This window comes from Apium graveolens, unplaced genomic scaffold, assembly GCF_009905375.1.
Source record: "Apium graveolens cultivar Ventura unplaced genomic scaffold, ASM990537v1 ctg5031, whole genome shotgun sequence".
Lineage (NCBI taxonomy): Eukaryota > Viridiplantae > Streptophyta > Magnoliopsida > Apiales > Apiaceae > Apium > Apium graveolens.
In genome coordinates this window covers 43,057-63,121 of record NW_027418791.1, presented here as the reverse complement: position 1 = coordinate 63,121, position 20,065 = coordinate 43,057, and the positions used below count along the sequence as shown (strand labels likewise).

The following is a 20,065-nucleotide window of genomic DNA, read 5'->3' as shown; positions in this document are numbered from 1 at the left end:
AATATGCTATACAAAATCATGTCAAACTCGTCCAAAGATAACTAATCTGACAAAGAAATATGGGATGATCCTAGTATGGCTATTATCCTCGCCTTGGCCACATCCCCAAAATATGTATTCTCATCCACGTCTATGTAATTCTTTTCTTACTCCATGAAGTTCCTTTACATACGCACACATGCAAGTAAATTAAAACACAAATAAAAGTAACACACTGAAAAAAATGAAAAAATGAAAAATACTAACTATTACCGCTTCAACACAAGCTTCCCTTTTGGACAAGGTTCTCAATCAAGGTCAAGACGACATGCACAATCTCAACGCGCATTGTTTTGGTAAATTTTGTAGGTTAATGATTGACCTTAAATGGTTTGACGGATTATTTAGCTAGATATGGTCAAATTTCATATTCAACTAGAGTTGGCTGAATTAAGTAGTGACATATTCGACTCAGATGGGTCGAATTAAAACTGGACCTAATCAGGTCGAATTTAGATTTGGCCAGAGTTAAATGAATTTAGGATATGACCACAATTAGTCGAATTAAGTATTTTTGGTGGGATTTTTGAATGTTTGAAAAATTTGAAATTTCACAAAATTTTGGGATAAGTATTTACAACAGATATTGGTCAAATTTAATGGTAATTTAGGGTGGTCGATTGTAAATTCGACTAGCTAAATTCGACTGAAACACTCATTTTTGACTAGCCTTCGGTCGACAAACATATTTTTCTGTCGAAAATAGCCAAATTCGACCGTTTCCGGTCGAAATAAGCTAAAGTCGACCAAAAAAATTCGGTCAAATTTAGGAAACTTGTATCATTGTATCCTCAAAATATCAAAAATGAAGTAAAAATAGTTTAAATTGACCATCCACATGGTCAAATTGATGCTTATTTAATGACTTTAAAGTGGTGCTCGTGTTTAAGACTCGTAACAATGACTTTAAAGTGGTGGTTTGGGTTTAAGACTCATAAGATAACACATAACCATTTCATCAAATTTCCAAACCAAATTAAATACAAATCATACTCCATTCCAATCTAATCACATTTTTATCCCACACAAATTAGTATATCCAAAATCATGTCAAACTCATCCAAAAATATACCACCATCCAATATTACCATAAAATGTTAAATTAGAACCATTATTATTATTTATTAAAGTTTTATGTAGTACGCCTTTTTATTGGAGTTCTCGAAGTCCATCTACATTCTGCAGATAAAATATCCTGTAAAATGTGTTATCCTGTAAAATGTGTTATCCTGCAAAATATTTTTCACAAATATCATTACTTAATCAGGCAAATCTCATACATTTACAAGTACATATGTATATTCTACAATTAAACATGTATGTTCTGTAACATGAACATTAATGTTCGTAAACTAAACTGTATTGTAGAATAATATATGTTTCAATGTTCAAGTTGTAACATGTATGCAATTCGTAATATTTTCAATAAATTAGTGATGTTTGTAGAACATCATTTAAAAATTAATATGTTTTGTAAGATATTTAAGTTATATTTTACTTGCAGAACATATATGGACTTCAAGAACTCTAATGAAACAGTGTATATATATATAGACACACACGCAATCAAGTTCTTAAAAATTATTAATCATAATAATCTGAAAAAGAAACATATGAAGATCGGCCTGATTTGTTTTGGCTGTTTTCTTGGCCAGACAATGTTGTTTTGCAACCGATGTTGATGTCGGTGATGTCTATTCTATACATCGGTCATACACCGATGTCTTTTACCCCATTAAATATCGATTTCATTCTGAAAAGCATGTGGCCAATTAAACATCACTTTGACCCGATGTCTATATATATTGTAAACATCAATTTGCACTTACAAAACTGATTGTATTTTATTAGCATACATCAATTTTTACACAATAAATATAATGTATATTTAGTTATTACACTACTTACACAATACAAAAATCAAATTACTTTTGGACCAAAATAACAACAAAATGAATTCAATATTAAAAAAAAATCCAATATTATAATTTTCACATTATTGAGTATACAGATATGACTTTCAAATTCCTCTTCTGTTAAACCAAATTGTTAATACATTGAAATTATTCTCGAAACTCATCTCTCCCTCAGCTTTCTTCCGTTTAATTGTAACTTTACTACCATATTTGAGAAGGCCCAGGTACACATGGTTGCTTCCCTCTATTCCTATCAAATTAGAGTTGGAGAACTTGTTTATTGCAATTTCCAGTTCAGAGTATGAAAATCATACAAGTGTTCCTTATATTATTCATGTTCTGATCCTGGATAAGAGTGAGGCCTTTTTAACCATCCTGCATGACATATGAGATCACAGATTTCTTTAACATCTACATCGTACAGTGAATAACAAGCCGCAATTACATAAAATTAAACATACGTTTCTATAACAAAAATACATAAAAATTACAAATTAAAGACAATACAACAGAAGGAGGAGAAAGGACCCAATACTGGATTCTAATATAGCAACAATAAAATAAAATAAAAGTTAAGAAGATGAGGGCAAAGATACATAGTGGATGGTGATACATTACCACTTCTTCCGTAATTTTTACATGGCACAAATTGTATAAACTAATAGATTTATCTTTTAAAGCACCAAAGACAAGAACCCTCACTATAATAGAAAATAAGAGAATAAGCACACGAAATTTGTTGGACTCTCTTTTTTCAATAGACTCTGCCTCAGAAGTAGACCATGTTGAGTAACAACAAAAATTACATAAACTGGGAAAAGGTGCAAAGTTATGGAAAAAAATTAATATAAAAGACTAGGTATAATCATATCAAACAAGATGAATCCCATAAGTGAACAACATTTCAAATATACAGTCTCTTTGAAATCTAAATAAGCCTTTACTTGTCATAAGGTTATAGAAAGAAACTTAAAAATTTATCATTTTAGACACTTAAAAATTCACACAGAATTTTTTTTTTACTATAAACTTGTTGGAGCCTTAGAGCCTGGAAAGCTATATAATGGAAGAAGCAGGATGGAAAACTCATGCAGTTAATTCACATTTTAAATACGTGTATAAACTACATAAATCCTTATTCCATAAAATATTGTCGTGCAGCTGCATACGCAAATGAAGCAACTAGAAGGCCTTAAATGTGCATGATCATGCATTTCTAATTCACTAATCAGAGTTACTACACAGGCCAGACAAAAACTGTAATGTAGGCCAACGAACTAGAAGCTAGACACACAAAAAAAGAAATGAGAACTTATAAAAGTTGATAACAGAACTACACAGATATATATTGAAGGCTGAGACAAAATAAATGATACCTAAATAATCATACATCTCACTTAATTAGTTGCATCAGTATCATTTGAACTATATTTCCAACCCATCAAATTAATAGCTATTTATCTAAAAGAATTTAATTCTGATTGAGACACTTTATATAGTAATTCTAGAAAATATTAAGAAAACATCAGAAATGTATTACAATGTTTGCAACACAAATATGCACGCTTCTATGCGAGTCGTGTCTCTATAAGAAATAAAATATGATTACCTATTGATGTCTGGGTGGAGCTCACACATTTGATTATCATCACCAACGGCTAATAATATCCAGGCGATGTCAAACCCTGAAATAGAGAAATACTTCCTGATCACAAAACCATTATCGTAAACCCTGAATGCAACAGAAATCAGATACGTGACCACTACATAAATGCAATTCAGATTCTAATACAGGGTTATAAAACAAAATTAAATAAGGAGATGTTGTAAAGAAAAAGAAAAAAAAGTTAAACTTAGTATTTCCTTCATTTTTATCATCTATGACGGGTTATACCTCTAAATGCATTTAAAAATTTGTTATCCCTTATCAGCGCTGGACGACTACTCCTATCATCCTTAACCCTGCGAATGAAAAATTTATTTCTCAAAACACCACAAAAGAAACTCATATCTCTTTGTTACCTAAATCCAAATGACATAAAATATTACCATTGTGTGAGGATATTGAACTTTATAACAATCAGGAGTTACAGCAGACAACCATGAACCAGGAAGCATGTTCTGTAAAGAGTAAAACACACATTACTAAATACAAAAATATGAATTAGTATTTTTTTTATTTCCAGCGGCTGCTTTGGGGATTTATTTAACAGTTGTATTCTAAATTTGTAACATGGATGCGTTGTTTTGGCTAAATTTTTTTTTGATATAACTTTTTTAATAATAAAATGACCAAAATAGAGATGTATAACTCACAAGTCATGCCTGACAATCATATCCGGCTATTCGTGCAACATATGAACAACACATTGATATTATGCTTCTCTCAAACAAAATAATAAGGGCTATATAGCTGATTGTTTGTAGTTATCTTAACATACATAACCAAAATTATTCACCGCAGTAAAAAACACCTATTTCGCTCAAATAAGGAAATCAAACCTGGAGAGGAAGCACCATGAGTGTTAACATCATCAGAGGCCTGTACATCAAGAGATATGATGCTTAGAGTTCTTTATAAATTAATTTTTATCACAAATACAATACATTACAAGCAGAACCCCAATTTAAAAATTAGGGTTTTGATTTAAAAAATTTCAAATTTAAATATGCTTAAAAATAGCTAATCTACTATATTTACTCACCAAATTAGGGTGTAAAATAATCAATCCATCCTAGTCAACCGACTGACCTTCGCCACTCATCGAATCGGAGTTTGAAAAGATCAAATTGGGATGAGTACTTGAGAGGTAAAATTCAAGGGAATAGAGGTGAGTAATTGGGTGAGTAGAAGACCAGATTTAGGGTCTTTGATGGTGAGATTTGAGAGGGAGAGAGAGAATGGAGAGAGAGATGTGAGAGATAGAGAGAAATGATATGAGGTGTTTATTTTTAGTTTTTATTTAATGTATCTGAATGTAAAGAGGGAAAAGAAAAATGGTTAGGGAGGGAGTCAAAATATTGTTAAAGTGGGAAATAAACACGGAAAACGCGCATTTAATTTTAAAATTGAACTTAAGACATTGGGTTTCAAATAAACGATATCTTAAAAATAGAAAGACATCGAATAAATGGGGTGTGATATCTATTATGCTTTAGACATCAGTGGCATTAGTGACCGATGTATAACATCTGATGTCTTTTAACATTTTTCTTGTAGTGAGGGCCGCCATCCTCAACATTTGTCTCCTCTCTAACGCATGTCTTCCTGCATAGAGTTCCCTTTTGCATATGCACACATTTATACAATAAAAAGTACTAATTGATACAATGAAAAAATAGGAATAATTATTACCGTTTCAACACGAGCTTCCATTTTTTGGACAAGGTCCTTAATCAATCTCTCGATGATAGGCACAATCTCACTACAAATGATAGTATTTCATCAAGCCCTTTGACTTGGATCTGCGGATGGATCAAAGGCCTCGAGAGAGGTGTGTGAAAAATTGTCTATCTATTCATCTTCATAATTTAAAGGACTAACAAATTGATGACGATTGTCATAGATCGCCACCAACATATTTCTAACAACGGGAGGAAGTTTTTTCAAGGAGGACTTCATGTTGTCTTGAACCGCATGAAGATGAGTCGGTTTAGCCTCGAGTAGAATCCCTATATTAGATGGAAAACGTGGGAATTAGCTCGGTAGTCGACTTTATGTTATTTTTTTAGGTTTTTCTCCAGGGTCATTCGTGAGATTTTGTTGGCCTTGGGGAGAAACTAAAAAAATGGCACTTTCTTAGACAAAAGTGTTAAATAGAATTATTTTTTTGATAAATAACCTAGATAAGTATATGTTTTTTTATAATTTAAGATAAAATGAATAAACAAAAATGTAAGAAAAACAACAATTTTACGTAAAAATAAATGAATTAGTAATATTTATAGTCTAATGTTGTAGGAAAAAATAACAAAAATCGTGAATCTTGGATCATGACTTGATAACTTCGAAAACCCTAATTAAAATATACAATAAAATCAGTATAGAGCAACCATCACTACAAAAATATCAATATCCTCCATTACAAGAAGATCTAAAAGTTTTTCAAACTAATGTAGATGTGCAACCTAATCAGACAAGTGAGGTATCGAATTGTTGAAGAAACTGCAAATGAGCTTTGAGGAGAGTACTGATGTGATTAAAGAACTAAAAACTGAAAGTTTGATGATAGAGGTTTAAACTACAGAGCTGGTTAACTCTTCTACTACAAGGCAACTCGACTTTTTACCATTACAACTTATCCAACTAGAAAAGGACGAGAGTCTCACAACTCTTAATAATGATCTTGAGGATGATGATTTGTCAATGTTGAATGCTGATGTGAATATTAATTCAGAAGAAGAGCATGCCACTAAGATTAAAATCAATGATGTTGTTATTGAGGACAATGTGAGTGAGGATGATGAAATAAAAGAAAGCAATACCGCGATGATGGTTGTTTCTCTTTCACAAATTGTGCCGAAATTACCATTCCTGAATCTAGACATAGCTTATATGGATCAACGGTTGGGTATTGATAAATTTTCTTTCACTTTAGGCTCTATTTAGAAGGCACCTAAACTTGAGGTCACGTGGTACAAGGTTGTCATGAAGACACCAGTTGTTCAAAATATTTCTCAAACACTGGTTGATGATCCACTTAAAACGGCTCTTAAGTTTCAAGCTGTAGAAGAGGGAAAAGATCGAGTTATCTCTTTGATCGTTAATGTGATAAGCCAAGATGTTTGAATAGCTCATGAAAAAGTGAGAAGTGAAGACAAGCCGCCACCTTAGCCTCCACCTCGTGTGAATGTTAATGGAGTTTGTTCTTCTGTTAGACTTCTCGGATGTTGCTCGTCTGGTTTGGACTGAGAATCAAGAACATTCCAGCCATTTTTTGCCAGAACATGGCATATCGGAATCGGTAGAACCCCGCCGAAAACTGGATTATTTCTAGAATCCGGTCGTTGTTCATACCCGACCCGAACCTATTCTTAGCAACCTTTTTGGGTGACCCGAGTTCGATCAATCCAAACCCAAACCCTTTTTCCCAAATGTCTGGAAAAGCTTGTTTTTCTTAAATTCCCTTTGGAGCATGCTGTCTATACTAAGAAGGAGGGCAATGAATCACTAATCATTGGTTTTTATGTTGACGATCTGATTATTACAGGCACTAGTATGGGCAACATTGTTCAAATCAAGAAGCATATGAGCCAAGAGTTCGAAATATCTGACTTGGGTAATTAAGCTATTACCTCAGTATAGAGGTTAAGCAAGGAAAGGGGGTTATCGAACTTAAACATGTTGCATATGCCAAAAAAGTTCTGGAAAGGTCTGGCATGACTGGCTGTAATGTGGTCAAGTTTCCTATGGAATCGAAGCTGGTGATGTACAAAGACGAGAATGGTAAGCCTATTAATGCTACTGAATATTAGAGCACAGTAGGAGGATTGCAATATTTGGTTCACATGCGTCCAAATATCGCATATGTGGTTGTATTAGTGAGTCGTTTTATGGATAGGCCAACTGTGCTTCATCAAGGAGCTGTAAAATAATTTTAAGATACGTGCAGGGTACTCTAAACTACGGATTGATGTACATAAAGGACCAAGGGATTACATGCTGTCTGGATTTTCGGACAACGATTTGGCAGGTGATATGATGGACAGGAAAAGCACGGGAGGCATGGCTTTCTATCTGGATGAGTTATTGATCACTTGGGTTTCTCAGAAGCAGAGGTGTAGCATTGTCTAGTTGTGAGGTTGAATTTATGGCCGCTATAGCCACTGCGTGTCAAGGAATATGGCTGCATCGTCTTCTGAGCCAAATTGCAGATGTTCGGGCTGGACCAATTTTGATATGTATCGACAATAAATCTGCCATCGATCTAGCTAGAAAGCCGGTATTTCATAGTCGCAGTAAGCATATAGATGTGCGATACCACTTCATTAAAGAATCCGTAGAGAAAGGGTGATCATCATTAAACATGTTAGCAGAACAACAACGAGCAGATGTCTTGACCAAACCCATATATGTGGCAAAGTTTGAAAAGATGTGTGAATTGCTGGGTATTAAGAATCTTGATCATGTTTAGATTAAGGGGGAATGTGTTGGATTATTTATTTAATCTAAACATAGTTTATTTATTAGCTTTTATTTGTTGAATAAGTCTGTTGCACAGACGTGGGTGTTTGCAGTAGAATAGGACTTTAGTTGTTATCGATATTACAGGGAGAGTGGGAGTAGTTCCTGTTTTGCAGGGACTCTCCGTAGTTTATATTCTTTACATGTATCCTGTTTCATTATCTCTTCAATTTAAGTAAGTTTTCCATTCAATAACTCTGGAAGCAAGCTAGTGTACGTTGTGATTCTTGTCAAATCCCACTAATTATTACACTACCTAATAAAAATTAAAGTAAAAACAAAGTTTACAAGTTCAGACAAAGACTAATAGGAAAATAGAGATTGTTAAACCTCAGGTGGAGGTTAAGAATAAGTTTGGTCTTTTGTCTGATAGAGACTGTGATGTTTAGGAGATGGGGTTTGGTAGTGAGGTTGATGAACTTCAGTCCATGGAAGAATTGTTCAATGCTAGGGTGCAAGAGTATGTTTTCAGTGGTAGTAACATGTCTATGTTTGAGAAGTCTGAGTTGGATCGAAAAATTGCAGAAAAAGAGGTGAATAAGATTAATGAATTTTTGTAGGGATTTGTTGTCTGTAAAACCAATCAGGAAAGGGAATATAATTCGGACCCTGATGATACATATATGTTTATGCTGCAGGGTATTGATCGAGATAATCCAGATTTGGTTAGTGGTGAGGAGTCTCAGGACTTGGATCCTCTGTCTTAAGCTAGAGTTTGGTTGAATTCTTCTGGGTGTTTACCTTGATTTTTTTGATCAATGGTCTTTTATTTTATGTATTTTTTGGAATTTCTGGATTAGCAGAATTTGGTTTGGTCTGTGTTTTTCTTAATGAAAAACGTATGCAATATGTATATAGGTATAGTGTGTGTTTGTATGTAAAACTGAAAAAAAAGTAGATTGCACGGTTTAAGTTCCTTGCCTTGAAAAATACTCCCTCAGTCCCTTCCAATTATTTACATTTCTGAGAAAGTGTCCGGCACGCATTTTAAGGTGCATAAAAAGTATAGTTATGTAACTTATTTTTACAATTTTTTTTTCTGAATAGAAGTTGAATATTTTAATTTTTATTCAGAAAAACAAAATTGTAAAAATAATTTACAGAACTATACTTTATATGCACCTTAAAATGCGTGTCAGACACTCTCTAAAAAATGTAAACAATTGAAAGGGATGGAGGGAGTAATAAAGATTACAAGCTGATATATAAACTTCCATACACAGATGGTCATCTATAAAATAGCTGATATGCACAACTAACTCCACTACTTTTATTAGTGCATATCACTCTCTTAAAAACTCTTTAACAAATAAAAGACTAATTCAAATACTCGTGACACCTAAGCTGCTTCTAAATAAAACAATTATATCGACTAAATTTATTAAAACTCTAGTTTAGATTAAATAATTTCCAACACATTCCCCCCTTAATCTACACTGACTTTGCCAAATCTTTTATTCCAAGTAGCTCTCTCATTTCTGCAAACTGAGCTCTTGCCATTGCCTTTGTAAGAATGTCTGCACTCTGCTTCTTGGAACTAACATGCTTGATCACAATCTCTCCTCGATCCACACACTCGCGAATAAAATGATAACGCACGTCAATGTGCTTGCTGTATCCGTGAAAAACAAGATTTTTCGCCAAATCTATGGCTGATTTGTTGTCGATATAGAGTACCACTGGTGCTGGGATCACATCAGTAATTTGGCTTAGCAGTTTATGGAGCCATATGCCTTGACATGCCGCTACAGTTGCAGCCATAAACTCAGCTTCACAAGTTGATAATGCCACACATCTCTGTTTCTGCACAATCCAAGTAATCAAGCTTTTATTATGATAAAATGATATCCCACTTGTACTCCGTCTGTCCGTGCTGCTGCTGGCATAATCATTTTTAGAAAAACCTTTTAACATATAATTACGTTCTCCTCGTGTATACTTCAAACCGTACTCCATAGTTCCCTTGACATATCGTAAAACTCCCCGTGCAGCATTTAAGTAGAGAACAGTGGGCTTCTCCTTGAAGCGACTTATCAATCCTACAGCGAAAGAAATGTCTGGCCTGGTGTGTACTAAATATCACAGACCTCCAATCAGACTTTTAAACACCGTTGGATCCACCTTCTTTCATGTTTCGTCTTTGTGCAATACCATCTTTGGGTCCATGGGGAACTTTGTTTCGTTGCAGTCCTGCATACCTGCCTTCTCTAGCAAACGTTTTGCGTATGCTGTTTGTTTAAGCTCAGTTTTCCTTTTCCTTTGCTCGACCTCAATACCGAGATAGTACGTTAACTTCCCCAAGTCACTCATGTCAAATTCCGTGCGCATTTGTTCCTTGACTTTCAGTATGTTGTTGGTGCTTGTTCCTGTTACAAGCAAATCATCGACATAGATACCAATGATTAGAGACTCATTACCTTCACATTTCGTATAGATGGCATGTTCATGAGGACATTTGATGAATCCTAGTTTCTCAAGAAACTTATTTAATCGAGCATACCAAGCTCGTAGAGCCTGTTTCAAACCATACAACGCTTTCAACAACCGGTAAACCTTGTGTTCCTCTTTTTCTTTTTCGTATCCTTCAGGCTGCTTCACGAACACCTCCTCTTGGATGTCACCATTCAAAATGCAGACTTGACATCCAAGTGATGAATGTCCCAACCATTCTTTGCAGCCAAAGCTAACAGAAAACGTATTATTTCTAACCTTGTCAATGGAGCGAATGCTTCTTCGAAGTCGATACCCTGCTTTTGAACATATCCTTTGGCAACGAGCCTCGCTTTATACTTTGAAATCACCCCATTTGCATCTCTCTTGATCTTAAACACCCATTTCAAACCAATTACTCTTTGTCCTGGTGGTAGGTCTGTTAGCTCCTAGGTCTTGTTTTTTCAATACATTCCAATTCACTTTCCATAGCTTTCTTTCACTCAATTTCTTGTACAGCTTCATCAAAGTTACCAGGTTCTTCGATGCTTAACAATAATAAATCCTCAGCGATTTCAACTTGTTCTGTATCATCATAAACTTCACTCAATAGTCTGAAATTTCATGTTGGTGTACTGTCAGCGTCTTCTTCATTCACAGGTTCCTCGGTTATTTGAGTGACACGATCTTGTACTGGTGTTACAGGTTCTCGTTCCCCAGACATCACTTCGCTGTTATCCACCAATACAATCCCTATCGCACCGTTACCTTCTGGAAAACTTAATTCTTCTTTTTTTGTTTGTTCCCAGGCTCAGAACTCCGCTTCTTGAAATACCGTATCTCTGCTCATGTGTAGACTATTACTATACGAATCGTATAGTCGATCAGCTTTTGTTCCTATTTCCTTTCCCAAATATACCACCGGTTTACTTCGATCATCCAACTTGTTGACATGAACAACTGGTACTTTCATGTAAGCGATACACCCAAACACTTTAATGTGACACATGTTTGGTTTGTGCCCGCTCCAGGCTGTATATGGAGTCTTTCCCTTCAATGCTCTAGTTGGTAGACGATTCAGAATGTACACAGCATGGCGTACTGCCTCACCCCACATGTAAGACGACATCTTTGAGTCTCTGAGAAGGCTTCTTGTCATTGTTGCTACTGTGTGGTTCCTTCGCTCCACAACTCCGTTTTGTTGTGGAGTGTAAGGTGCCGTGTAATGTCTTTGAATTCCCATACTTTAAAAAAATGTGCGGAACTCAAAACTATGGAATTCCCCTCCTCTGTCCATTCTCAGTGTTTTAATTTTACTTTCTGTCCCTCTTTTAACAAGTGCCTTAAACTTTTTGAAGGTCTCAAATGCTTCTCCTTCAGTTGTCAACATGTAAACCCACATTTTACGAGTACAATGATCAACGAAAAGAAGAAAGTACCTGTTATTTGACAACATTGGAGGAGAAATCGGTCCACAGATGTCTGCATATACTAGTTCCAGTGGTTTCTTTGCTATGAATTGTGCTTGAGACGGAATTGGTGTCCGCGCCTGCTTTGACATCAGGCAGCCTTCACACCTCTTCTTTGGATGCACAAACTTAGGTATTCCCAGAGTCATCTCTTCCCTAGACATCAATTCCATCGCTTGAAAGTTAACATGGCCAAGGTGAGTGTGCCACAACCATGTTCCACTCTCTGTTTTCGACAACCAGCATTCCGGCTTAGTTTCTTCAAGAATGATTTTATACAATCGATTTGCAGACCTCAAAACCTTTATAAGGAGTGCACCTTCTTGACTGTACACTCTTAGTTGATCTTCTTCCAGTATAACCTTGCTTCCTTCCCCGGAGAGTTGTCCCAGACTTAGTATGTTACTACACAATGTTGGTATGTAGTACACATCATATAAGTTCCATTCCTCACCATTTTTGCACCTGAACGATATCACTCCTTTATCTCTGATAGCAACAGTGGAGCCATCACCAAACCGTACTTGTCCTGTGATCTTTTCGTCAAGTTCTTTAAATTTTCCTCTTTGTTCTGTTATATGTTGGCTTGCTCCATTATCGAGATACCATACTTGAGACATTTTGTTCTCCCCGTTCTTTTCACTAAGCTTTGGATTCAATTTCTCTTCGTTTAACAGGACCATCCCGTCTTCTTTGATGTCACATTCTGTGAAACAATGCTGGCTCATCTTCTTCAGCTTGTGTCATATTCACCTCTATTTTTTTTCTCTGTCTCTCCGTGGTTTACGACACTCAGAGGCGAAATGGCTGTAGATGCCACAGTTGTAGCATTTAACTATGCTCTTGTCACGAGCCCCACACCCACTGTTTCTTTCTCGAGAGTAAGAGCCACGATTCTTTTGTGACCATGATCCTCCATTTCAGTTAGTCTTACTCATCCATTCTTCCCTTGTCAGTAGTAACTTACCACCCGTGTTTTCACGTCTCGACCATTCCTCTTCTGTGAGTAGTAGCTTTCCTCCATCACTATCATTTTGGCTTCTGGTTCGTTCGTTGTGAGCTTCAAGTGAGCCCACTATCTCCTCCACGGTCATGTTTTCAAGGTCTCCAAATTGTTCAATTGTGGATACAATTTGTAGATACTTGTTTGGCATTGCACGAAGCAGTCTTTTCAAAATATAGCGTTTTGTAATCTCCTCACCCAGAGCACGGATAGTTGTCACTAATCCGTTTATTTTAATACAAAAGTCGTCTAGCTGGTCTGTCTCTTTCATATTCAAGTTTTCAAACTCACTCTTCAGAGTTTGAATCTTTGATTTCTTCACATGATCTGCACCCTGGCACATGGTCTTTATCGCTTCTCACGGCTCTCTTGCAGTCTCCTTCTCAGCCACCGATAGTAAGACGTCTTCAGGTATACTTTGGTATATGGCTGCAAGAACAATCTGATCGTGTTTCTCATCAACTGTCCACTTGTGTGCATTTACACGTGCAAGCAGTGTGAGCAAGGATGATATCTTAAAAAAAAATCAGCGAGGACTCTTGAATGGGCTCTAGATATCATCAGAAATTAGAAGCTGTGAAATCAGAAATTGTACATGATTTACAACAATCATGTACGTCTAGAGATTGAAGAAATCGATCATTTTCCCACGCACCTCAATTCACCTCAATTCAGTAATTCCCCCAAATTCCAAATAAATATAGAACCCTAACTCGTTTAATTACTAATTAATTCTGGTTGTAATATTAGAAAGAATCCGATGAAAGGTCGTTTAAGAGTTGTTGGTGGTGATAGTGTACTGTGGAGGGAAGTTCCGACAGAATATTGGCACGAAATAATCGAGGATGGAAAGGAATTTCTGACAATTGAAACTCCTATACTGCCTCATGGGTCCGAAATTCCATTTGTTTTATTTTTTTGATATTGATTGCATGCATGATCTTGGTAATATAATATGCACATGATTAGTTTTATAATATCAACCATGTGTTCTTGAGTAATTTTATAGTATGATCAATGTGTTTATGCGGTTTTTTATAGTATGTTCCATGTGTCTATGAGTTATTTTATTGTTTTGTTAGTTTACACATTTATATTCGTTTCATAAGGGGCAGTATTTTGTTTTCTCTCAAAAAATTTCATGAAGGGGATTTCGATGCAATACTTGCGAAATGTGATGGTGGCCTGATCTCGTATTTTGATAATTGCTCTCTTAAGAATCTAAGTGTAGTAGATGTCGAGTCAATGCTTAGTGAATTAGGGTTACTGAAAGGGTCTGTAGACATTTGGTGGTGCATTCTGATGGGACGTTTGATAAGGGATTGAATCATATTGAAAACATCGATCATGTGTTAGTCATGGAAGATATGATATGTTACACTCACTGTTTTACTGTGTACACCACAAGAAGGCTAATTTCTGATGGTTATTATGAAGATTTTTCATTCACCCAACTACTTTTAGATGAAAAATAGGAGAGGGTATGTTATATAATGGAATAATTGAGGATGACAGAGCATATAATAATAAGGAGGAGGTTGATGAAGGAAGAAAATAAAATAAAGATAACATCAGCTTTCAAGTGAGAGTAAAGTTGAAGTAGCAATAAAAAGGAAGAAGAAAAGGGTTCCTCCACCAAATCCCCCTGTAGGACTAAAAGGGTCAGATACAAAATGCTTAGGTAATTGTTTGCAGTCAATTATTTGTTTATGTATCATATTATTTGAAGTTTATGTAAACTGAAATGCACATGTGTGTTGTTGCAGGGCCTTTTTAAGAACACTGAGGACAACCTTGTTGTAATGGATGATGCTTATGGACCTCCTTCACGTCAACCTACTTAGGATGACAATATAAAAGGTAAAAAAAGAAAGTTATAGAGAAGGTTAAAGTCAATGTTGAACAGACAATTTCAGATATGCTTGAAGAGGTTATTGCAGATAGGGTATATAGTGGAGATGAGGTTGTTGATGAATGTGGAAAAAAGGCTGGACAGAAGAAATTATGAAAGAAAAGAGTTATAAATAAAAAGGTTGATGATGATGTCAGTTCAGAGGGGATGTTCGACAGTGATGAAGAGAGGATGGCTTTTTCCTTCTGTGATGAAGCTGAAATCCAATCAGAGTTTAATGAGAACACTGATATGAAGGACCCTAAATTCGTACTTGATAGAGTATATTTTTATATATATATTAGATGATTTTTGTCCTCATATTTATTATGTTTTGGACTGATTTGGATATTTATTAAATTGGTTTTGGTTTTTTATTGTAGGTTACAAGGAAATTCTAGACTTGGAACGATTTGGAGCAAAAAGTCCTATTTTGGAGTGAAAATAGAACAAAAATTGTAATACTGGACAACACGGGCTGCAAATACTGTTTGGGCCGTAACTTCAGTTCTAAAAGTCCTTTTTTTATAATCATACAGTCCACGCGAAGCCCTCAGTATTCCATTTAATTCAGACACGGTCCAGTAAGGAGAATCCGGTTACAGCAGCCCAGAAACTATAGTGAATAGACAGGGACAAATTTTTATTACAGAATCCTATGATGTCTAGAACTCTGATTTGTAATTTGATTAGAATAATAAAATACTTCTAATATTAGAAGATGACAAATTTTATTATTAGTTTATACATATTAGACAAACGAATGAATAGTTAGGGTTTTATATACAGAGAAGAAACCAAAAATTTTGGTCTCGTGACAAGATTGAATATTACAAGTTTTCTTATCTGATTTTCTTATGTGTTCTTATTATTTCAATTATGCTTCTTTATTGTCTTAGTTTTTTTACTCTTATGATTATTAGTGAGTAGTCGTTTCTAGGCATTAAGGGGAAGCAATGTTTGAACTATAATCTTGGCATAATCTTCACAGTAGGTCGATTTATTATGGTTAATTCTAATTGATTAGGTTTTATCATTAATTTGTGTAATCGGCCGATATCATAAATTAATTGAATACAATAGGAGTAATAGATCAAGATATTTTACTCACTAGAGGCACACATACAATTAGCATAATTGAATTTAAGAGTGGGAGCATTATTGGATTTTTAAGAGCGTTAATGCTCGGGAGAGATTAAAATTTCTTTAATTGTCTGATTAATTGAATAACCAAAAGTTGTTAATGTGTAAGCATATTCCGAGAGTGTTAATACTCGAGAGAGATTAACAAACTCTAGTTGTGTAACCATTTTAGTGGCTTTAGCTTAGAAGTCGATTATTGTGTGAGCATGGTGGACCTAATTGCCCTAGGTTTTTAATTTTTTGTTTAAAATCTATTAGTTTAGTGTTAATTTAGTTTTAGTTTTTAGCTAGTAAAATATTATTCACAGAATTCCTTTTCTTTTGAAATAACTGAGTTGAAATTGAAACCTGTCTCCTTGTGGATTCGACCAGTACTTGCTAGTATCTGTTAAGAATAGACACCGTGCGCTTGTGGTATATATAAAATAATATATCATATTTTTGGTGCCACTGCCTGGAAGACAGCTAGTTTCTATTGATTTTTAATTTGGTTATTTAGATTATTTTTATTGTCTCGTTGGAACTTTGGTTCCGAACGGGGCGAGTTTCACTATTTTTTTGGCTTTGTTGATTGTTGTCAGGTTTGTAATGGATGAAGATTATAGGATTTCATACCTCTCCTCCTTAGTCGAGGCAAATACTCAAATAATTGCCTCACTGAATACTATTGAGCCCATTAATTATGTGTCCAATGAGTATCAATGAGATGTCACAAGTGGCCCATAAATCTTACAACTTTTTTTAATTTCTGGTGTACAGGGTCACTATGGTTATGAATGCTCGTACAATATCTGCAATTCTCAAAATGCTCAGTTTGGACAAATGAATTCTTTTAAAGATGGATATAGGTACAATCAATACTCTAGTACATTTGATCAAGAATGGGTGGATCAACCTAATTTCTCATACATGGATAATAGTGTTCATAATTTTACTTATCGTGGTCAACATCAATACCAACAACAATATTATGAAGAGCAACCATCACCACAACAATATCAATATCCTTCACTACAAGAAGATCTACAAATTTTTTAAACTAATGTAGATGTGCAACCTAATCATACAAGTGAGGTATCAAATTGTTAAAGAAACTGCAAAAGAGCTTTAAGGAGAGTACTGATGCGATTAAAGAACTAAAAACTGAAAGTTTGATGATAGAGGCTCAAACTGCAGAGCTGGTTAACTCTTCTATTACAAGACGACTCGACTTTTTACCATTACAACCTATCCAACTAGAAGAGGACAACTCTTAACTTTCTCCCTGTTGGTGGGTCTACTTGATCCTTCGGACTAACAACACTGAGTCTATATCCATTCTTCTCTTTAGGTCATTTTATGTTTATAATAACAAGAACTTAAGTAGTAATTCGACAACCAAATTATGAAACTCATGTTATGGAAAAGTCTTCTAAAAGTTGATTAAGAAAATCTTTTTCAAAATCTCATTTTAAAGTTTTGGAAATCAAATATTTGGTCGTCATTACTATATAAGTTACTTGCTATTTTTATGATTCACTAATAAGATATCTAATTAAAGGAATGCCCATGTACGGGTCTTTCCACTTCGGTATATTCTCTACTTCTCCTTGAACTGTTCGTATTTATTAGTCGATATAACCTTGAGGTACCGTTGTATACCATTTTGCTCATAACTCTAACCCAATGCTGACGTCTGTCACCGTCTTTGATATTCTCATCGTCGTCTTGGACGTTATACTCACGATCACTAATGCAATTTGATGTTTTATCTGCAAATAGAGTCGCACCTTCATGCTAGTCTTACATATACCTAGGAAGGTAGATATCATTCCTCGCGCAGCGCCCGATATGTGCTAAGAATCTTCTCGCAATGGTGGTGCCTTTGCAGCTTGCAACTTTGACTCTTCATCAGCTTCCATCAACTCGTTGCCTATATAAACAGTTATGAAAAATAGGACACATGGTATCACAGGGGTATAACTGGTGTAATAAAATAGGTGCAATAAAATGAATGACAATACCGGAAAGGAAAGGTGCTGATATATATAGATCAAAAGTTTTGGGTAGTACAAGCGTAAAGACGCTTCGAAAGTAAAAGCAAAAGGGTACAAAAACCCACTCACTAGTCAGCATAGCTAGTCTATAAATACAACTCAAAAGTCTACTGATACACACTACACACTACACACTACTATACATACTACATAACCATCACCACACTGCTCAGTATCTCTGGATCTCTAACTCATGGCAAGTCTGGACCTCCAATCTCCTCAAGCTCCTCTAAAACCCACTTAGCCCATTCCACTAGGAAATCAGGGGTGATGTCCTCATGTGTAGCCTCAACAATCCTCACTGCAGCTGCTCTACGAAACGCCTGGAGCCTCTCTCTGAGTCGCCTCTCACCAATCCCAAAGAGTCTCACAAATATTTCAATAATCGGTGTTGATGATGATTTGTCAATAATCGGTGTTGATGTGAATATTAATTCAGAAGAAGAGCATGCTACTAAAATTAAGATCAATGATGTTGTTGTTGAGGACAATGTGAGTGAGGATGATGAAATTATAAAATAAAGCAATATCGCGATGATGGTTCTTTCTCTTTCACTAATTGTCCCAAAATTACCATTTCCGAATCTAGAGATAGCTTATGTGGATCAGCGGTTGGGTATTGATAAATTTCCTTTCACTTTTGCCTCTATTTATAAGGCGCCTAAACTTGAGGACACGTGGTACAAGGTCGACATGAAGACACCAGTTGTTCAAAATATTTCTCAAACACTGGTTGATGATCCACTTAAAACAGCTGTTAAGTTTCAAGCAGAAGAAGAGGGAGAAGATCGAGGTATCTCTTTGATCCTTGATGTATAAGTCAAGATGCTCGACTGGCTCATGAAAATGTGAGAAGTGAAGACAAGCTGCCACCTTAGCCTCCACCTCGTGTGAATGTTAATGGAGTTTGTTCTTTTCGTGGTGCTGAGTTCTATCGTTGTTTTATCATAAATTTTTCCAAAGTTGCAGAAGCATTCACTCAAATATTTCTTATTGATGTCATATTTTATTTTTCTGATGTTTGTTTGGAGATTTTTTGGAGGATTAAAACAACTCCTAATGATATTCTTGATAGTTTTTGTGGTGGTCAATTTATGATAGATAATGTGGATATTGCGCACTACAATGCTTCAATCGAGGTTAGTAATCAAGTGAAAGACTCTAAAGTAGCACTTTTAGGGATGCAAACCAACGTGTTGGTAATGTACATTTTTTGTATTATAGCTATTATAATTTGTATTAGTAATATATTATTGTAATGTAAATATTTTTATAGATTTTTTATATAGCATTTTTGTATAATTTTATTTAATTTGTACTCTCTCAAGGTGTCTTGATAAATTTTGTGTGAATTATTTCAGGATTGTAAGAAAAAGGAAAAAAAAATTAGGCATGCAATTTATTCTCCATGTGGTGCAATTAGCACCTGAAAAAGAAGACATTTGTGACCCACTATGCAGATTTTACTATCCACGGTGTGTCCGCTCTCTGTATTTGGGAGCGGAAAATATTAAATCGGAAACACAGTGCTCTGACTTGTGGGACACGTAAAAAAATGTGATTCTCGCGGTGCGTGTCGCCACACAAACATGTACCTGTCATGTTAAACCCCCCACGTGTAAAACACTCCCCCCTACAATTTCCCGCTGTTGAACCTGTAATAACCGAGAAAATTATGTGAATATTTTATGTTAAATAAATAAATATTTTGTGTTTATAAAAGTTAAAATGTTTATTTGCCATGATATGACATGCAGTAGTTGCTATTTGTGTTCCCGATTGGACCAGAAACTTTTTTGATTGACTGTTATGTGTTTAAAATGCATTTATACGAATCAATTTACAATCTGGATGCATGTTTATTAGCATTTTTATCGAGGTACTCATTTTATCTCGTTTTATGTGCATTTGAATGTATCTTGTGTGTTTTCGGAGTTTTCTGTTAATTTAGGAA

The 20,065-nt window shown here is 35.2% G+C and overlaps 1 protein-coding gene across 1 annotated transcript; it reads right to left on the bottom strand.

Annotated features, from left to right (window-relative positions):
- Positions 1–12,958: 12,958 nt before the first annotated feature.
- On the bottom strand, positions 12,959–13,384 carry LOC141702416 (uncharacterized). The gene has a single exon (XM_074506107.1). It carries the CDS (start codon positions 13,382–13,384, stop codon positions 12,959–12,961), a length of 426 nt encoding a protein of 141 aa, XP_074362208.1.
- Positions 13,385–20,065: the final 6,681 nt, after the last annotated feature.